This window comes from Urocitellus parryii, chromosome 1 (assembly GCF_045843805.1).
Source record: "Urocitellus parryii isolate mUroPar1 chromosome 1, mUroPar1.hap1, whole genome shotgun sequence".
Classification (NCBI taxonomy): Eukaryota; Metazoa; Chordata; class Mammalia; order Rodentia; family Sciuridae; genus Urocitellus; species Urocitellus parryii.
In genome coordinates this window covers 159,601,412-159,623,107 of record NC_135531.1, presented here as the reverse complement: position 1 = coordinate 159,623,107, position 21,696 = coordinate 159,601,412, and the positions used below count along the sequence as shown (strand labels likewise).

The following is a 21,696-nucleotide window of genomic DNA, read 5'->3' as shown; positions in this document are numbered from 1 at the left end:
GGGGCGAAGAAAAAATAATGACTAGAAGCTTTTTTACAATGCACTAGGAAAAGGACACCAGGCCAAGGAGTGGCAATGACCAGGCAATGACCAGGGTGATGTGGCTTTCGTGGTCTGAAGGCCTCAGAAAACCTGTTGCTCTAATAATCGTTCTGTGTTCCCCTCCCTGGGCCAGCAGAACAGGCCCTGGGTGAGCCCTGGTGCAGGCAGAATGCAAGCTCCCACAGGGAACCTCAAGTAGGGAACCCCGAATAGGGAACGCGTCGCTGTGTGCGACTTCCCATGAAGAGCACACTGACCAGACTTCCTCAGTGCTGAGTCCATTTGTGACAAAAGACAATCACAAGGGAAAACACAGGCCCTCACTTCTGGGAAACCTCACACAATGGGTTAAGTGCCACTCGATCTCACCATACCAGTTTGAAATCAATGCGAGCATTGTACTCAAAAGCACTATCTTACGGTTTGATTTTTGGAGTTAGTGAAGGACACACAGAATCTCCTGTCCTATGACATAGCTGTTTGGGGTGTGGCTGGAGAACTCAAACAAAGGGTTCACATTCTCATCTCAAAAGCGAGGGACTAGCTAGGTGAACATCAGATAAAACTGAAAGGCAAGAGGACCATCATGACCAGATCCAAGAAACCTGTTCAGCCCGTGAAATGGTCGACTGAGGCCAGAGGACTCCACCACTGAGCCATACCCCAGCCCTTTCACTTTATTTATTAACTTGGTATTGGGGACTGAACCCAAGGGTGCTTTACCACTGAGCTATATCCCAGCCCTTCTTATTTTTTGAGACAGGGTCTCACTAATTGTCCAGGCTGGCCTTGAACTTGTGATCCTCCTGCCCTAGTCTCCAGAGTTGCTGAGATTACAGGCATGTGCCACCACACTCGGTGTGAATGTATTTCTTAAAAGATACGTATGTTAGGTTTAATTTTAATTTTTTCCTTTTAGATTAAATTTGCAAAAGAAGTCCTTGTGTATGATGGTGTGTAAAGTGTGTACCCAAACCACAGGTACACAGATTTACCAGTCCAAGGCCATGGGCTCAAAACTGAAGAGCTGAATGCATTTAGGGATCAAAGCAAGCACTCTGAAACCAGGTGGCCCCAAAAGAAGTGTGAGGATTTGGGGTGCGCACACTAAGAAAACACCAGAAGCACCGAGGCGGCAAGCGGAGGTGAGAGCTCGAGGGGTGCCCACAGGAGTGGTTCCTAATCTGCTTCTGAGGTTGGTGTAGGACTTGGAGGCAGGAAGGCTAGGTAAAGCTAACTAGGTCAAAAACACGAAAATAGTCACATCGACCCTTGGTCACAGCCGGAAGCAGTGAAAAGAAAGGACATGAAGGTGGTTTCAGGACAAACAGGAAGGCCTTGCCAGCCAAGCCAGAGTGCTGGACAAACTAGCAGATTAGACATTCCTATCACTTGTGGCTCACAGGACCTTTGGTGACCCTAACAAAAACTGTTTACTGAGATTTTACACTGCATTTCTAGGGGCATGTGGCACTAAAATCAGGGACCCCGGGTTAAAAAAGCAATAACAACCCCTAGCTGTTCAGGGAGAAGCGCAGCAAGTTTCTGGGGCAAGCAGTGACATGTCTCAGGCAGTGCTCCACAGGCAGGACTGGTGGGCTACTCTGAGGCAGTATTTCAGAGACAGGGAGACCAGGTGAGGGCCACTGTCGTGGTTCCCAGATGCACTGATCTGGGTCAGAAATTAGGGTGGCTAGGGGAGTGGGCAGCAGATCAGAAGCATGACAAGAGCAGCTGTCCCTGTGCAAAAGGAGAAAGGAGTGACGGGACAGGTCCATCCCGAGTGACAGAGGGAAACGAAGAATGGCAGATTATCTGCTAGAGAAGATGGAGACTGGAGCCGTGAGACATCCTGCACCCTTCAGCACACCCCAGGTGTGGCTCAAGTTCCACCTCCCAACACATGGCTTGCCCTTCGGCGCCCACGGCCTTCTCTGAAACCCTTGCTCAGTATCACACCTCAGTGCACCCAAACATTTTTGGAATGCACAGAAAAACAGCTCCCACAGGGTAGAGGTCTTGCTACCATCACTCTCTATTCCTCTCTCATCCTAGGCTTTAGGGTAAAGCCTCTGCCCTGTAGGATCATGGTACAGCATAAGACAGTGTGTGGTAGCCCAGCTAACTTCCAGGACACTGGATATGAACCCCAAGGCTGAAGGAGGTGTACATCGTGAGGCTGCAACTTGACAACAGTCACAACTGTAGCTCTTTACTGGGACTGAACCCAGGGCACTCAACCACTGAGCCACATCCCCAGCCCTTTTTGATATTTTATTTAGAGACAGAGTCTTGCTAAGTTGCTGGGGGCCTCGCTGAGGGGTCCAGGAGGAGCAGACAAGGGTGGCGGTGGGCAGAGGTGCAGCGAACACTGTTCTCCTGAGGACTGAGCCACACTTCCAGCCCAGAAACAGAGTGCATAGTTTGGACGGCCTCACCAGTGACTGCGCTCAGCTCGGCACACATGAAGGAAAACCATGACAAGCAACCCAAGTAGCAAAAAGTCAGTCAGGTGCTTCACAGGACATGGTTAAGACTGACTCAGGTTCACCTGCATGGAAGTCTTCTTGGGCTGGGGAGCAGCTCAGCAATAGAGACCCGTGTTTAGCATGTACAAGGCCCTGGGTCCAATCCCAGCACCAAACCAAAACCCAAACCAAAATATTCTAAAGCTTCCCTGATTGACCCTCATTTTTCTCTGCGAATACCATGTCTGACTCATACCCCTTTAGATCTACCCACACAGGGTTATTCGGTATCAAAGGGTCCAATTCTCTTATTGGATAGGAAGCAAACGAAGCCTGCCATTCCTGCCATTCCCAGCTTTTTTTCTAAACCTGGTCCCTTAGAGAAATCGTGTACCAAATCAAATCCCTCCTCATAACTATCAACATCTCAAATCTAGTTTCTGTACTATATCATCTTCCTGTTATGAAAAAGTTCAAAGTTCAAAAGGTGAATAGAGTGCAATCTTTTGATTTTTTTTTTTAGTTGTCAATGAACCTTTATTTTTTTTTTTAGTTGTAGATGGACACAATACCTTTATTTTAGACAGCTAGAAAGCCTGGCTTGAGGAAGTAACCGCTTGAGCTAAAGCCGACCCACCTTTATTTTATTTGTTTATTTTTATGTGGTGCTGGGGTTCGAACCCAGTGCCTCACACATGCTAGGCAAGTGCTCTACCACTGAGCTACAACCCGGGCCCAATGAACCTTTATTTTATTTATTGATATGTGGTGCCGAGAATTGAATCCAGTGCCTCACACATGCTAGGCAAGTACTCTACCACTGAGACATAATCTTTTGATTTTTACCACCAAGATAAGTAAGGGCCCATCTTCAGAGTTCTATCTGTTTTAATGCTAAGCAGAGATAGAGCTTTTTTATTTTTTTTCTTTTATTGAGATGGGGTCTGTGTTGCCCAGGTTGGTCTCAAACTCCTGGGCTCAGAGGATTTGCCTGCCTCAGCCTCCGTGAGTAGCTGAGACTAATCTCATGTGCCCCCATGAGATTAGACTTCTTGATGTGATGATAACTCTGAAGTCCTAGAACTATGGAACTGTTGTAAAAGTGTCCAGTGAAGAAGAGGTATGATTCCATGCCCATCATACGGGACCTGAGGACGTGCTCTCGTGCTTCCTGGGACTTTGCTCTTAAAGGAATGACCTTCAATACAAGGTTTCAAGCAGCCTGCACACATGTGTGGACCAGAGCGCAAATGCTAGATGTGTGCCTGTCAATCAGCTTACCAGGTGCAGAGACAGAAAACACACAGATGGAACCTCTTTAGATCTACCCACACAGGGTTATTCGGTATCAAAGGGTCCAATTCTCTTATTGGATAGGAAGCAAACGAAGCCTGCCATTCCCAGCTTTGAACCCCAACCAACAACCTCACCTAACATTTGCTATAGTTCAAAAGAATGGCTGACCAGGTACGGTGGCACACACCTGTAATCCCGGCAACCTGGGAGGCGGATGGCAAGTTCAAGGCCAGCCTGGACAATTTAGTGAGACCCTGTCTCAAAAAATGGCTGGGGATTTGGCTCAGTGGCAGAATGTCTGTGGGTTCAGTCACCAGTACTACACAGACACACACAAAGGATGTGCTGAAGATAGGGCAGGTAGGGGAAAAAAACACGAGTTAAATAAAATCATAAAAAAGGGGCTGAGGATGCAGCACACTGACAGGGTGCCCTGCTTACAATCCCGAGCACTACAAAGAAAGAAAAAGAAACCAAAATCCCTTTTGGCAAAGGTAAGGCTAAGTGGGGAGAAAAGGCTGACTACTTGCCTCTCACTCTGAGAAACAGGCACTACCCTAACTGGCGGTGGGAACGCAAGGACCCCTGTGGGAGGGAAGGCAGCAATCTCCAGAAAGACAGCAGGTAGGTGCCTGAATCCCAGAGACTCCATTTTCAAGCAATCTCCCTAAAGGTCACAGCAAAACTACAAAATAACATATACAAAAGATGGTAGTGTGGCTTTATCAACAACAGCAAGACTGGACACAGCCTCTGACACTATTTTACACACGCATGCACACAGACACACTTGCACATTTTTCTCCATGGTTTCTGGCTCACAATCCCCGCCCCCAGGCAGGCTTAGAAACCAGAATCTCTCCGCCCTAAGGGGGCACAGGAAACTCTGATCGCCCCTGTCTTGGAGCTGGCCACAAAGAGATCCTTCAACCTGCCCCATCTGTTGGCAGGTCACAGACCCTGCACTCCAGAGAGTCCCACCCCACACCCTAGAGGGCAGGAGGCTGCAGAGAGGCCAGAAAAACCTGGGCCTCTCAGGGCTTTCCCGCCCGGTCTGCTGGTGTTAGATGTGCAAGGAGGTCTCCATAAACACCCAGAACAGGGCTTGGTGAGCGTGGAGGCTGCTGAAGCAGCAGACCCTGCACCACGTGCCTTGCCCTATGCAAAGAACGTGTCTGGATCCTCTATAAAAGCAGCAGGTGTGCTTCCTGGAGTTCTGTGAGCCACTCATCCAACCTGAGAGGTTATGGGAACCCCAACTATGGCCAGTGGGTCAAAAGAACAGGTGAAACAAAGTGGGGTTGGCAACTGGTATCGAAAGCCCGGAGCAGCCTTGGAGACTGAGCCCTCAACCTATGGGATCTGACACCATCTCCAGGCGGACAGTGTCAGAGCTGAACTGGATTAAAGGACACTGAGCTGGAGTGCCTGCTTGCTTGGTGTGTGGAGAACTCCTCGCCCCCAACATCTGGTGTCAGAGTGATCTGTGTTGAGAGGAGAAGAGAACAGGAGAAAGCAAGTCTGAGTCACAGCTGGCTTTCCCGTCTGTATCCTCAGACAATGGCAAGGACATCAATGGCTGCAGGAGACGAGGAAGGTGTCTGCATGTCAGTAAGCAACTACCTCTAGCACATGTTATTGGTGAATAAAACAAGATACAGAATAGTACAATCTTTTCTGTAACAGCTGTGTGTGTGTGTGTGTGTGTGTGTGTGTGTGTATGTGTGTGTGTGTATAAAATCTTGGTAAAATGAAACACTGGAAGACAGACTTTTATGACTATATCTTGTTCATGATTTCAACTGGAATTATGTTTTATTTTGTTTTGGGCACTGGTAATTCAACCTAGGGCACTCTGCCACTGAGCTATATCACCAGTCTTTTTATTTTTTATTTTGACACAGGGCCTCACTAAGTTGCTGAGGCTAATCTCAAAATAGCAATCCTCCTGCCTCAATCTCCTGAATCGATGGGATTAAAGGTGTGTGTCACCATGCCCAGCAATGGCTGAAGGATCTTGATGTTACCAGAAAGTGTGGGAACAAAAACTGATATCAAAATGGCAATAGCCGGGGCTGGGGTTGTGACTCAGCAGAAGAGTGCTCGTTAGCACGTGTGAGGCCCTGGGTTTGATCCTCAGCATCACATAAAAATAAATAAAACAAAGGTATTGTGTCTAACTACAACTGAAAAATAATTTTTTTTTTTAAATGGCATAGCTGCCGGGCAGGGACACACACACCTGTAATTCCAGCAGCTCTGGAGGCTGAGGCAGGAGGATCACAAGTTCAAAGTAGCCTCAGCAAAAGCAAGGCGCTAAGCCACTTGGTGAATGTCCAAGTTCAATCCCTGGTATTCCCCTACCCGCCCCCCGAAATCTGTTGGCTCAATCTAAGACCAGGGGATTCTCCTGAGAATGGCCCAAGTTCTAAATGTACTTCTGCTCTTCAGGTCACTCTGCTTTCAGCAGCTGGCTCCTGCACAGTGTTAAACTGGCCAAAAGAGTCTGAGAAGCTGTCAAGGCCACCTCCAGCCACCCCACAGCAATACTACTGTGAAAGGTCCAGAGCAAAGTCACCTGGAAGACTGGGCGCTGCCGTGTCCCTCCTCAAGGCCAGTGGTACCTCAGATACCAGATGGTTTCATTCTTCAACTGTGGTCCAAAGAGAGGGTTGAGCTGAGCCAGAATTGCAATCAGCCAACTGAAAAAAAATGACAGAGAAGAACAGAATGTGGTGAACTCATGTTGGAGCAGGAGCATTTTCATTTAGGATGTCAGAAGCACGAATCTTCAATACACACTGTGTTCATGGGAGCAAGTCTGACAACAAAACATTTCCCAAATAGCCAAGCTTTGACTTCAGCCCGCCGGCTTCCATTAGACCAGAACACACCACGCTTCTCTAGCCATACCACTAAGACACGTAAGAGCACCTGTGGAGCTGGACCAAGTGGGCATTTAGCTTCGGCTGCTTGGTTCAGAATCTAAACAGCAAGGCATGCCCCTGTACTCCAAACCAACACGGAAGAAGAACAATAGTAAAGGTGAAAGATGGCAGTTATCTTTTAAATGTGCTTATGTTGTTCAGAAAGTTCTGAATAAATGGTTTTGTACCTACTAGAGTAATTCATATGCCCAATGATATTTGAGTATTGCTGAGCTAAGACCAAAAGAGCAAGAAGAAAGATATTAAGCAAATGTCTGGCCACTCAAGTCATTCCATGGTCAACATCCTACACAAATATTTAATGAACACGTACTAGGTTCCAGGCTCCAGAAGTACAATGGAGAAGAAAAAAAATGTCACTAACTTCATAGAACTTACATAAGGCCAGGCAATAAATACCATAAAGAAAATAAAGCAAGGAGTAGTAGAAAATGGCTGAGGGTATCGTACTTTGACAGGACGGTCAGGAAGGGCAGTAACCAGAAAGAAACAGAGCACATGCTGCCGTTAGCTCCTATTCACAACACAAGCGTCAACCAGAACTTCTCCATGGCAGGTGGGGGGACTGCAGGCCCAGCTTCCACCTACTGCCATACAGTGATACCCCATGCTCCCCTCCCCACAGGGGCCCAGAGCATGCTTTCTGAGGAGCAGGAGAGATACGGCAGTGGACTCCTGAACTTTCAGGACCCTAAGCTCCCCTGTGCGAAGAGAACTAGCCAAACTCAACCAGGCAGTCATCAGGCGGGCCCTCTCTTCCTGGGTGCTGTCATCCTGGGATTCTTCCAAGGGATCAGAAGGTGGACTTGAGCACGAGGAAGGGAGGACAGGGCACTGGCCAGAATATAGGAGTAGTGGTGCCCCAGGCCAGGCACTGCCCTCCCGGTCCCACAAAGGTAGTTCTGACACAGGAAACATAATACTTGAGGAAATCAGGCCAAAACAGATACCGCAAGCCGGCTCACTTTATAAACAAAAGTTAATTCAGATGCAACTCTGATCCGTCCTTAGAACGAGGGTATTAACACAAACACAAGACAGGATGGTAGTGGGTTCACCCTCCACCTGCCATCAGAGAGGAGGCCCCGCAGACACGCTGGAGCGCTGGGCCACAGTCACCACTGACGGTGCAGAGCTCAGAGTGATGGAAAATTCCACCCAACCCAGGATTTCCCCAAGTCCAGCAGCCAATATGAGCTGCTGCAGAAGCAGCTGACCATGTTTCATAAGAGGCTGAGACAATGGCCAGTGCTCGGAAATACTAAATAAAAAAGGATGTCGGGACCTAAACCAGCCTGTCTCCTTTCATCACCAAGAACATACAGTATGGAAAAAAGTGAGAGCCTCCTGCGTGTGGGGGGCCATTCTTGGGAGTGGTGGCTCCCAACCCTGGCTGGCTACACAGCACAGCATCCTGGAGCTTCCCAGATGTGCTGTGGCCACCCCACCCCCCACCTTCCATTTCATCCTAACACTACCGGGGAGAGAAAGGCCAAGTGATCTGCTTTGGTCACAATGCTAATTAGGTAGTAGCAGGTCTTAGAGCAGAAACCAGGCCAGCTGGGTGTTCCCACTATAGAAACCGACCTTTTGACATCTTAACTGAGAGCATCTCAGAAGGCAAGAGCTTAGCCAGAACCCTGCTGGAGAGCCCATCTGCTGGATGTCAAGTCCACCACTCCCTTTGGCACGCGGTAGGAATACAGCGCGGAGGACAGAAGGAAGGCTACTGTAGTATTCAGTATTCAGGTGCTGGGGTCAAACACAGGGGCATTCACCACCAAGTCACATCCCCAGCCCTTTTTACTTTTTATTTTCAGAAAGAGCCTTCAGCTGCCCAACCTGGCCTGGAACATGCCATCCTCCTGTCTCAGCCTCCAGAGTCACTGGGGTCATAGGCGTGTGTCACCATACCCAGACAGAAACTTTCTGAATTTGGTTTTACACTTTTTTTTTCTTTTTCTTTTTGAGATGGAGTCTCACTGTGTTGCCCAGGCTGGCCTTGAACTCCTAGACTCAAGTGCCCTAGCCTCCAAGTACTCACTATTTTTAATGTTTCAAGTCAAGCAAAAAACAAAGGACAACAATAACAACCCACTTTAAGAGCAAAACCAACAAAGCACAGTTCAAGAAAATTCCTCGGGAAGCAGGCCAGCTAGCTCATTTGAAACTGCACAGAGGAATTTCCGCTGGAGCCAGCTGAGCTCCGTGCCCGCTTGCCACTACCTCCTGATGTCAGAAATGCCTGAAAAGAGCAGGCACACGGCGTGCTGCAGGAGAAGAGCCCACAGCGCGCCGATGGAGGGGCACGTCCAGAGAGGGACTGGACATGCCCTTCCCTGCGCCCCAGCTGTCCACGTCTTCCTCACCCGAGGGCCAGCCCTAAGCCCAACCAGAGTCTTCAGGCTCCCCAGACAGCCATGGGCAGTGGACACTTCAGAGGACGGCAGGGCTGCGATGGATCAGGGATGAAGGATGAGGAAACAAGTCCAGAGGGCCTAACACCCCACAGGGATCAGTGCGAGAGCTGGAAGGGTGCCCAGGCCTCCGACTCCACTACACCAGTTGCCTCCATGAGGCACTCGGAGGAGTCCAACCCCCAGCCGAGGGTGCCTCACTTCCCAGCCACTCCACACCACATCCCGCACTGGACTGGGTGGACAAGTCAGCCTGAGAAACCAGGAGCCACACATAAGAGACAATGGTGGCAGTAAGGGCCTAGACAGAGAGAAGCCTGGGCACTTTTAACTGACAAACACTGCCCTGCAGCCCAGGCTGGGCTGAGCTCCTGGTTCTCAGAATTCTCCAGTGTCATCTGCGCCCTCACCACAGCGGGGCTCTATTCGGCCCTTGTCATCCTGCTGTGCTCTCTGGTCCATAGTCAGATGCTGGAACAGGGAACAAAGGCACAGGTTACTTCCTGGTGATGGTGACACACAGATGGAGAGACCGGACTTTGTCCAGCTTCCCTGTTGGCAGGGGGAAGTCTGCAAGCACCACTCTACTGATGGACCCTCTGTCCCTACAGCCATACAGCCAGGGCGGGAGAGGAGTGACCTCTGCCGGTGAGCTCCCAGAGACAGCAGAAACGCGGGTAAGAGACCTGCCCTGGCTCCATTAAGGTGGCCTCTGTCAAGTTATCTGATTTATGACACCAGTACTTTCAAGGGCAGCAAGGTTGGGACTCGATATTGGGGTGCATTTTAAGTCTAGCTGTGTCAACAGCCAGAGTGGCTCAGACAGATGATCTCACAACCCCACGCCTGGTTCCCTGTTTGTAAAATACAAGTGACAATCCTGCCGAGGTGCTGAGAATTTCAGAGCTAACACCAGTGCTGTGTGCAGTGGCTAAGGAGCAGACCTTCACCTTCGCTGGCCGTGCCCTTCCTCTGTGGGCAGCTCAAAACATATTCAAGCCGCGCAGGGCACTGCCCACTCCTCACCTCAGGAGTTTCCCACTCGGCTCCCACCTCCTCTGCCGCGCTGGCAGGCGGCTCCCCCAGGTTCCCACCCCCGCTGCACACACCCCCCGTAAAGCCCTGGACAGTGAACACAACCTATAACTTCCAATGATTAGAACGGGTCACGCCACACGGTGGGATTTAAGAAAAGGAGATGACCCTGCATGGACCTGACCAGACCTGGTGAGTCCCTCAGGACAGGGCCCCGCCTGCCTGCAACTGCACGGCGTGTCTCGGACCTCCTGTCTCAACTCCAAGCACACCTTGCAATACCAGCTCAGGAGTCCCTCTTTCTCCTTGAAGCCAGTGTGACGTTCAGCTCAGTGTTCTACAGTGGAGAGAGCCGGGAGACTGGGCAGGAGCAGGCTGGTGGGCCAGGGAGTGGGCTTGGGGACATTCAGTGAAGTCTGCCCAGGCTCAGGCCCCAGGCACGGTCCCTCTTTGATCTGGTGGCCTCGCCCAGCAAGACATGGAAACCAGATGGCCTGTGCACTTGGCAGCCCTCCTGCTTGCACAAGCACAAGGACCTCCATAACGCAGCAAGGCCATGGGCCACCTGCCTCCTGTCTAGCAGCTCCACGCCAACTCGGGTCTGGCCAAACCCACGAAGGCCCCTGCTCTCTGCAGACTCTGTGGTCCAAATCCCTTCCAAGGTGTCGTTCCGTGGGCAGGCTCCCTGTGTACTATGAGCAGTTTCCTTTTGCCTTACAGTTCCTCTTTTACCCCTGTTAATGCTTCTTTATGTTAAACCTGCCCTGCTGAACCCACTGTGCAGACTATCTCCTCACAGGACCCAAATTGCTACAGGAAGACAAAGATTTGACAGAGGAGATCCTGATACTAGCTTTGAAGATGGAGGGGCCCCTGTAGCCAGGACCTCCAGGATCTGACAGTGGCCCCAACCATCAGCCATCAAGGAAGCAGAGACCTCAGCTCCAGGAACTGGCAAGGCCACAAGAGCTTGAGAAAGAACGGGAGGCTCTGGAGGAGAAAGCCTGCAGTGCCTTCCCTACTGCACACGGCACTACCTGGCCGAGGCCCCTTACAACCGGGAAATGCCCTGTTTTTGCCAGTTTTAAATTGGAAGCACCCTCTTTTTCTTCCCTCCATACTCAAGGCTCACTTCCTATCCCAGGCCTTCCAGCTCGAAATGTGTCACAACCCTCTTTTTTCTTTTTGCCTGGAGACAGGACAGGGTCTTTCTATGCTGCCAGCTCAGGATGGTCTCAAACTCACAGGCTCAAGCACTCATCTTGCCTCAGCCTCTCTAGTAGCTGGGACTATAGGGGATGTGACTATAGGTATGTGACAGCAGGACCAAAGGGGTACATCACCATGTGCAGCTTGTGGCAATCCTCTTATCTGCCAGATTATAAAGGAAAAGACCAGGGCTGAGGATGTGGCTCAAGCGGTAGCGCGCTCGCCCGGCATGCGTGCGGCCCGGGTTCCATCCTCAGCACCACATACAAAGATGTTGTGTCCGCCAAAAACGAAAACTAAAAAATAAATATTAAAAAGTTTCTCTCTTTCTCTCTCTCTTAAAAAAATAAATAAAAAATAAAATAAATAAAATAAAGGAAAACACCACAAAATCAGACTAAGAATAAACTTTTCCATGGCGGGTCCTTAGCAGGCTGGGCTAGGTACCTTGCGCTCCCTTCCCCTGGAGACAAGCATCTCTAATATATCCCTGAGAGAAAAATGATTAAAAGCAATCCTCAGACTGAAAAACTAAGTGAAGGTAAGCACCCGTGAGTGGGGGGAGCTGTGTGTTGAGACCTCAGAGGATATGGCAAAGAGCGGAGAAAGTAGGACCCACCTGGAAAGCCCAATAAAGGCTTTACACACCACTCCCCACGAAGCAGGAACCCCAACGGGTTACTTCTTGAATTAAGGATAAATCAGACTTTAGAGAAATTAACTACCTCAAGTCTAAGGATCAAGAAATATGAAGGAGGCCTCTGAGAACTGGCCACCATACAATTGTGAATTTGCAACTCAAATTCACACTAATAGGATGGTCTAAACAAACCAAAAACCAAGAATTTCATTAATCTTAATTTTTTGTGTTGGGGAGGTTCTAGGGATTGAACCCAGGAAGCACCACCACTAAACTACATCCCTAGCCTTTTTATCTTTTCTTCTGAGGAGGGGTCTCACTAAGTTACTGAGGCTGGCCTTGAAACTGTGATCCTCCTACCCCAGCCTCCAGACTCCCCAGAACTACAGGCATGCACCACCATATCTGGCAAGAATTTATTAATCTTGATTTAATCGTGGCTTCTCCTGGCAGAAGCAACATAAATGCTCTGTGGAGAAGCTTGCCTTCACACCAGACTCCAGGAAACCATCCACATGAAACTACACGTAAATAAGACTAAAAACACACCAAAACAAAACACCGAAGACGTTACCACAACAACCAAAAGCAAAGAGACTCATGAGGACTTTAGATGATAACGTTGTCAGACCTGAACTGTGCTGTTCCTGTTTTTGGTGTGGAACTTGGACAGGGCCTTGCGCGCGCTGAGCACGCTCCGTGGAGGCCATGTTAGGGTTGGCCTGTTTTTTCTTTGCCTGGTACTGGCTACTGAACTGAGTTACATCCCCAAACACCCCTCCCCCTTTTTTAAAATTTTGAGACAGGGTGTCACTACATTGCAGAGGCTGTCCTTGAACTTGTAATCTTCCTGTCTTAGGCTCTGAACTGCCAGATTACAGCTCTGCCCAGAAGAGCCCTACTATGTTTTAAGAAATAAGACAAACCTAAAAATGTGTAGTGAGCAGGAATAAAAAGGAAGCCAAGCAAGACTTTTAAAGCAGCAAAATGAAATTACGTAGAAATGACAAATATCTGAAAATTTAAAAATGAAAGGTAAAGGTGTGGTGGCACCTGCCTGGCGGCTCAGGAGCTTCAGACAGGAAGATCACAGTTCAAGGCCAGCCTCAACAATTTAGCAAGGCCCTAGGCAACTCAGTGAGACCCTGTCTCAAAATAAAAAAATAAAAAGGGCTGGGAAGGGGTCACTGGTTAAGTACACCTGGCTGCCTGGCTTCAATCCATAGTACAGAAAACAAAAGTCCAAGTGAAGTTCTGTTCCGGTGTGACGGAGGAGAACCATATCTGATTCTCCTATAGGTAGCTATTATAGATTCCAGACAAAATGTCAAAAGCCACTGTGTGATGGTGTCCAAACGCTGGCGGAAGGCTGGAGGTGGCCCTGTGGCCAAGAGCTTGCCAAGGGTGCACCAGGCTCTGAGTGATCCCCAGCACCCACACCACACAAAAAAGGCAGGTAGAAACCACAGAGGATTTGGCCCCTGAAAGAAGGCAACCACTGACCCCTGATGCAGCATTTCCCCTGAGGACACCACGAAGTGGATGTGGATGTGAGCGGAAAACTGCACTGTGATGGGCCTGAGGAGTCCGAAGACGAAGCTCAGAGCTGCCAGAGGGGACACCAAAGGGGGATTAAAAAAAAAAAAAAAAAGAGGGAGCCACAGAGAGGAGTCCTCATGTCTGTGTGTGAGTTTCCCTTAAATCCTGGCCGACCCCTGACCACACAAGAACCCTCCCCTGGTGGAAAACATACTGTCCAGGCCCGGATGAGAGGGGCTCTCAACTGCTGCCCACCGCAGGGAGAGGCAATGAGGGGCCTGGATACCTCAGCCAGAGCAATTAACAAGCGATTAGCAATTTAGCAAGGCCCTAGGCAACTGCAACCCCAGAAGGGCCAGCCTCAGCAGAGCCCTCACCCAAAGCCAAGGGTGAAACTGAACACAGCGGAGGGCAAAAGCAAGCGCCCACGAGCTCCAAGGGATAGCTAGCCAGGACTGCTTCTGAAACAAAACCTAAACCTATTTCAGAGGAAGAGAGTGGAATACAGGGTATTTATCAGTCTACAATATCTAGAACTCAGTGAAAACACAGACATGCAAAACAATAAACAAACAAACAAACAAACAAAAAACCCAGGAACAAAAAAATCTGACCAAGAGTAAAAAAAAAGGAACCCTCAGAGACTGATTCCCAGATGTCCCAGATGCTAGAGATGAAAGGCCAGGACTTCAAAGCGTCCATTATAAATACATTTTAAGACCAAAAAAAAAAAAAAAAAAAAAGTCAAAGAGGGAACAGATAGGAAGTATCAGAAGGTAAATTAAACATATAAAAGAGCAACTGGAAATTCTAAACTCAAACGCATAGCTATCTGAGCTGAAAACCATCTCTGCAGGGGCTGACCAGCAGATTATCAGGGACAGGGGTCAGTGAGCCAAGGACAAAGGAGAAGAAGCCACGCAAAATGAAGGAATGCGGGGAACACTGATGTGGAAGGAGGTGGGCTTGGGGCATAGCTCAGTGGCATGTGCTAGCCTAGCATGTGGCATGCGAAATGCCTAGGGTTCCATCCCCAGCAAGCAAGCGTGCCTCACACAGAAAAAATAAGAGAACAAAATCAAGCAGTCCAAAATACACACAATTGGAATCTTGGAAGAGAAAATATATACAGAAAAAAGAACAGAGGAAATTTACTCTGAAAGATTCCCAAATTTGGCGGTAGACATTAATTCTAATCAAAATAAATCCAAAGAAGTACTCCTGTATCTATGCATAGATCATCAAACTGTTGCAAATTGAAGATAAAGGTGATAGAGCAGCCCTGGGTTCAATCCCCGGTACAGCATACAAAAAAACAAAACATAACCTTCTATTCAAATCACAACTGAGTTTCTAAGAGAAACAATAGAAGCCAAAAGGCAACCGAACAGCATCTTTAAAGTTCCTATAAAAAGAACTGGCACTGTGCCTGCCTCACAAGCATGACACCCCAGGTTCCACCCAAGGATCAGGGGAAAAAATCTCCAGCATCATCAAAAATAAATAAATAAAGCTAAAATTCAAAAAAAGTAACTGGGCACAGTGGCACTCACCTGTGTCCTGTCTGCCGGGGAAACAGGGGTAGGAGGACGGCTTCAGCCCAGGGTTCAAGGCCAACCTAGGCAATACAGTAAGATCCTACCACTACATAAGTGAAAAAAATAATTTTATAAGAAATATGTGTTGGGCATGGTGGCCAACGCCTGTAATCCCAGGGACTCGGGAGGCTGAGGCAGGAAGATCACAAATTCAAGCCTCGCCTCAGCAACTCATCTCAAAAGCAAAAATTAAATAAAGACTAGGGATGTGGGCCTGGGTTCAATTCCCAATACTGCAAATTCTGAAAAAGGAAAGAAAAGAAAACCTGTGCTATATAAAGAGCATCCCAAACCCCCCAGCCCTGGCCCGCAGTTAGAAACAAACCCAAATGGAGCCAGGCGCAGTGGTGCACTCTGCGATCCCAGCGGTTCGGGAGGCACAAACAAGTTCTGTGTTTTGGAATCAGACCTCAAACAAGAACAGACCAGCAAGGGAAAAAATGCCACGGACAGAAGGCGATTAAAAGCCCAAGAGTGCATTTCAAAACACTCTGGAGGAAAGCCGGTTTCTTTGGGTGGGTGTGAGTTCAAAAGACGCACTTTAGGGAACAGTTCCTACACTGCCACCCCTCATGCTGGATCCTAAGTCCTAATAAAGCCTCTTGCAGATAGTTTTTTAAATATATATATATTTTCAAGAAAAAACACAATTAGTGCCCAAAAGTGAAGCTTTCTTTTGAATTTCATTTATTTAATTATACAATCTCATTAATTTGTGGATACAGTATGTGAAATATTCAGGATCTGAACTTCATATCTTTCAGGCAGGTGTCTTGCTTAATAGGGTACATCATCTGCTTTCAAAGAAACAAAGGAGAAAAGCGGTTTCATAAAGGTAATATCACCCAGGTCATCTCTCCATGAAACAGTGTCTAGAAGCATTTATGCAGTAACACTTGCCAGCCATGGTGGTGCTGCCTGGGGGGCGGGGGGCTGAGGAGCTAGGGTTGTGGCCCAGTGGGAAAGCACCTCAGGTTCAATCCCTGGTATGTCAACAACAATAATAAAATATAAAAGTGGGTGGGCAGCTGGGGAGAGCTCAGTGGTACAGCACCTGGGTTCAATTCCCAGTACCACATACAATCAAAACCAACCCCACTATGAACTACCTCTACAACACAGCAATGGCAGTTCCGAGTCACTGTCAAGACAACGTGGGGACAAAGGAAGAAATGAACTAATCTAGACAGCAAGAGACAGGAGCACACTGACAGTCCTTAACTGAATCACCAGGACCCCAGGTTAAATCACTTCCCACCAAGTCCAGTTACTCATTTTACACTTGAAAATGAAAATTGGAGGCATGAGACTGCTGGAAAGGTTTTTTTGTCTTAAAGAGACCATCATGAAAGGCAGCCACCTTTCAAAGACCATGGAGAACCAGAAGCCACAACCTGCTGGGCCTGTTTTGATTCACTCCAGACTCACTCCCCAGAGAGTCGTCTTCTCTCCTCTGAGACACTGTCACCAGCCTCGATGCTCATGCTACAGAGCTCTTCAAGCTATAAAAACAAAGGCCTTGCCGGTGCGGTGGCACACGCCTGTAATCCCACCAGCTCAGGAGGCTGAGGCAGGAGGATCGCAAGTTCAAAGTCAGCCTCAGCAACAGCGAGGCACTAGGCAACTCAGTGAGACCCTGTCTCTAAATAAAACACAAAATAGGGTTGGGATGTGGCTCTGTGGTCAAGTGCCCCTGAGTTCAATCCCAGGAACCAAAATAGAAAAAAAGGGGGCGAGGGAGTGAATCACTAGTTCTAAACTCTGAAAAGAAATTCCTAAAAAGATGACTTTCATGGTACGTGATATCTACCTCAATTAAAAGAAGAAGAGATACTGTGTCCTTTGAGTACTCTGAAGCAGTCACTCTCTCCAGGAACTCATTAAATCCACGTTTTTATCCTGAGACTGGATAAAAACTGGACTCACTGGACTCACTCACATTCTCAGGGAGGAAGAAATGTAGAGGAGAATTGGAAACAGCTCATGCAGCTCTGCCATTTCTGTTCCTCGTGAAAATAAAGAGTGGCACAACACATATACGTGGCAAGAAAAGAGATGACCTTACATATTCCCAAATGGTCTTCACTCAATCATTTATGTAAATTATATAACTATTCCATAGATATGAATTATTACACTTTGAATACAGTTTACAATGAAATTAGAAAATCACCCTCACTCTTCTCAAAGGTAAATCTAGTTCGACCTTTGTTCATGAAACAAATCATAATAAGACAGTTCATCAGCCTCACAGTGAGTTATGGAAGTAAAATGAGTAGATCTAAACAAATCACAATGCTAAAGTATCAAGCAGTATGATGATAATTTCCAATTAATTAAAAGCTTCACACTGAACTGTTATTCCCAAGAGAACAGCATCTGCACAGCTCTCACATGATATAGTGAGCACCCGAAAGAGTGGTGTTTTCAATTTGAGGACACACGAGGGCTAAGCTCCCATAAAACAAAATGTGTAATCACACACATTACAAACACAAGAATAATCGCTCATTATTTTGGGAAAAAACAATATACTTACAAGAGATAGCAGCAAACTGAACAGGTCACCAACATGGTGATGATGACTCTAAAAACAAAGCACAACAAAGGCAAATGTTATCAGATCACCAGTGAACCAGGGACACAGTGACGCTGTAAGTCCCCTCCCAACGTGGTCAAGCTGCCACTGACTGTGCACCAAGAAAGTGGATCCGTATCTGCTTGAATATCCAGTAGACTAAAGTGTGCCCACATCCATCTGCAACTGAACAGAAAAATCTGTAGTGACAGTTAGTTTTGACAGCCCAGTCACTACCAGATTTGGTACTATTCTCTGCAATAAATTAATATAGTACTTTTAAAACTATGCTCTCTAATACTGACTCTTCCCATCTTTACTCGTGTCTAAAAAGTTAAACTTGGGCTGGGCATAGTGGTGTACACCTATAATCCTTTGAGACTCAGGAGGCTGAGGCAGGAGGATCACAGTGAGGCCAGCCTCAGAAAATCAGTGAAGTCCTAAGAAACTCAGTGAAACTCTGTCACAAAATAAAAAATAAAAAGTGCTGGAGATGTAGCTCAGTGGTAAAGCACCCCAGGACCAAAAAAATAAATAAATAAAAAGCTGAATTTCAATTTTTCTAAAACAGAACTCTTAATATCCTCTTTCATCTCTTTTTCAAAAGTTCCTCTTATAGATCTCCTACTCCCCTGAGGGCCAGAGGTGTAGCTCAGTGGTAAACTGCATGCTTAGCATGAGTGAGGCCCTGGGTTCAATCCCTAGCACCAAAAATCCAAAATAAACAAACAAAAACATTTCCTCCTCCCTGGAAGCAGTTGTGCCATTTCCATCTATCTGATCCACCCGCCCCTCAATCCACCATCCTTTGCTCATGCCCGCTTTGCACCCTTGCTCACCTATTGCAGGGACTGGTAACCTTGAAGCATCTCTCCCCTGACAGGCTTGCTCTTTTCCAACCGCACTGTCAGCAGCTGGCCAGGACACTAGGGCAGCATATGGCTCAGATTCGAAACTCCCTTCCCTCTCTTCCATGCCACCCACACCATAGCTTAGACTCACCTGTCTGAACTATTCCTTTCATCATATCCCTCTCTAGTCCCACATCACCCACAGGAGTGGCTTCCAAAGAGGGATTCCACATCCCAGGAAGCAAGCAAGACTGTCCCCTGGAACTTGGAAAGCAAGTATCAGAACTCTTGTTTATAATTATTCCTAAACTATCCTTCAGAAGTTGTGCAGAGGCACACACCTGTAATCCCAGCTACTTGGGAGGCTGAGGCAGGAGGATTATAAATCCGAGGCCAGCCTGGGCAACTTGGTAAGACCCTATCTCAAAGTAAAAAGGGCTGGGGATATATTTCAGGGGTAGCATACCCCTGAGTTCAAAACAGCCAGTACCACAAAATTAAATAAATAATACACTGTTTCATATAAAGCTCCCTCATTAAAACATCAGCTTCATGTTTTCTAAGAGTTGCATGTGAAGTCTTTAGAGATGAAGAGTCACACTGGCTGCAATTTTGTTTCAAATGGCTGGGCAAATTTTATACACACAAGTATTCATAAACAAAGTGAAAATGGGTATGTTATTTAATCTAGGTGGTAGTATGTGGCCCTTATTGTCATTGTCACTCCTTCCACTTTTTGATGTCTGAAATGTTCATGGAAAAACCGGAACTGGCTGAACTCCTGCAGGCTAACTCCTCTGCGCCTCCCTGCCTTCCGCCATGCCTGGCAGAGCCAATGTGGAAAGAATAAAAAAAAAAAGCTTTTAGAGAATCTGTGGATTTTCAAAAACAAAAAAGGGGGAGTGGTCATGAAGACCAGGAAAGCTGGCAGAGACTTATTTTATCTCACTCTTCCACTGTAGGAAAGAGTGGAAAGGGCTTGCCTCCCGGCCTCCCTCCCTCACCAGGCCTCTAAACTCACAACCACCCAACAAACAGTCCACACTGCAGTGCTCCGGGGTCTCTCAGGAAAGAGGATGTAATATCAGAGTCCTTTGTCTTTCTCCCTTCTTACACAGTTCTTTTACTTATCTTCTTAATGAAGACTTCAATCTCTTAAATCAGAAATTGCTTTTTCTGTATTAAAAACACAATCCATGAAGCAGCTCAGCTCCTTCGCATATTAAAAAAACAAAATCTGATTTGCAATCTTTTCCAGAGGTAAAGGGGAACTAGTACTAATTCAGTACTAATGTTTCCATTTTACCATGAGGAAATAGGAACTTGGAAAAGTTAACTCAACTGTCCAAGGTCAGAGGTCATCCACCCAGGAGCAGTTCTCGAGTGTAATCCTGCAACTCCTGGAGACCTTGTCTCAAGACCTGCTCAATCCTACCAAGAGCAGGAAATACAAGAACTGTGGTGAAGGCATGAATGTACCCATATATCACCAGCAGATCAAATACCAGAACCTTCATGCTAGGCTAGAAACTGAATAGAAACAGGAGGGGTCTCAATATCCTGGATATAATATGCTTTTAATAAATGCTTTTCTGAAGCTGAAGGCCAGAAAGGCAGAAGAGTAATGAAACATGAAGATATAAACAGATATAAACACAACAAAGAATTCTGATTTTGATGTCTAATTCCAACTAAACCTGGCTTATATGAATTGTTTTAATAACCTCACAATTCTGACACTATAAATCGACTACTAAGCTGGGCAGACTGGCACACAACTGTAGTCCAGCTACTGGGGAGACTAAGGCAGGAGAACTGCTTGAACTTAGGAGTTCATGGCCCACCTATTAGACACACTAGAGACCACCTTTCTTTTTAAAAAAAATTTTTAGTTGTTGATAGACCTTTATTTTATTTATTTTTATGCAGTGCTGAGAATCGAACCCAGTGCCTCACACATGCCAGGCAAGTGTACTACCACTGAGCCCCAGCCCCAGCCCAAGAGACCACTCTTGTTAATAAAAATAAAAAGTAAAAAAATCTCTGCCAACCACTCTGCTGTGGAGGTATGACCCTATATAATTGCTTTATGGGGAAGGGGGTCATGATGCTTGCAAATGATGGAAATTCACCTACCATGTTTCCTTAAAAAAAAAGAATGGTTTATTTTTAGGGTAACAGAAGGAACAGATATAAAATCAAGCCTATCCCAGACAGCAAAGGAGGTCCAGGAAGTAATAAGTTTCTTTTCCTTGAATCAAGGCCACCTAACTACCGACTCCAAATTTACTGCGTGCCTGCTGTGCATGCAAGAGGCTGTGAAACCAGGCCACAAGAAGCCAGTTTCAAGAACTGAAGCAAGAGATAGTATTTCTGACAAACTGTGACTTTAGTCCAAGTTTCCCTCCTGCATTGTCTTGAGCTAAGAAAAAATAATTTAAAAAAAAAAAAAAGAGGAAGCAGAAAGGAGCGTCCTAGAATTTCTTGGCCGTTGAGGCTCTGTATCGCACCACCCTCGAAAAGCTCGACACACGGGTCTGCGATTGAAAAACGCAGCACGGCGACGCTCAAGGCACCGGGGCACCTCGGGGACGGTGTGACGCAGGGCCGCCTACGACACCCGGGACGACACCCCCGGCTCCCAGGAGCGCACCTCCGCGGGCCAGGCCCAGCGCCTTGGTGCAGGGCCCGGGCCGTCGCCGAGCGCGCCCGCAGGAGGCGGGGAGGGCAGATGTTGATTCATTTATTTGACCCCCTCTTCAGGGTTTCGCAGCCAGGCCTCCGGTGGGCGCCGGCGGGCGAGCGTCCGCGGGGAGGACACTCGTCTCCAGACTCCGGGCGCCGCGCGGAAGAAGCCCCCAATACCCGGCCTGGGGCCGCCCTCGGCGCCGCGGCACCGCCGCACTTACCCGCGGTTGGGGCCCTTGGGGATGAACCAGGGCACCAGGAGGCCCACGAAGCCCCAGAACACGCTCATGACGATCAGCGGCACCGTGAGGCCGTGGTACGCCATAGTGGCCGCGAGCCGCCCGCCCTGCCCAGCCGGCCCGCCGCTCGCCCTACCCGGAAGTGTCA

The 21,696-nt window shown here is 47.8% G+C and overlaps 1 protein-coding gene and 1 long non-coding RNA gene across 2 annotated transcripts in view; one reads left to right on the top strand and one right to left on the bottom strand.

Annotated features, from left to right (window-relative positions):
- LOC113191533 (uncharacterized) overlaps window positions 1–6,374 on the top strand; it is a 20,329-nt gene extending 13,955 nt beyond the window's left edge. The window contains exon 3 of the long non-coding RNA XR_003301901.2: window positions 6,258–6,374. This is a non-coding gene — a long non-coding RNA (uncharacterized LOC113191533). The remainder of the gene's footprint in view (window positions 1–6,257) is intronic.
- Window positions 1–21,696, bottom strand: part of Atp6v0e1 (ATPase H+ transporting V0 subunit e1) — a 23,676-nt gene extending 1,980 nt beyond the window's left edge. The window contains exons 1-3 of the mRNA XM_026401298.1: window positions 21,531–21,696; window positions 17,732–17,779; window positions 6,385–6,508 (exon numbers count right to left, since the gene is read on the bottom strand). Coding sequence (XP_026257083.1) covers window positions 6,415–6,508; window positions 17,732–17,779; window positions 21,531–21,634 — 246 coding nt within the window. The 5' untranslated portion in view covers window positions 21,635–21,696 and the 3' untranslated portion in view covers window positions 6,385–6,414. The remainder of the gene's footprint in view (window positions 1–6,384; window positions 6,509–17,731; window positions 17,780–21,530) is intronic.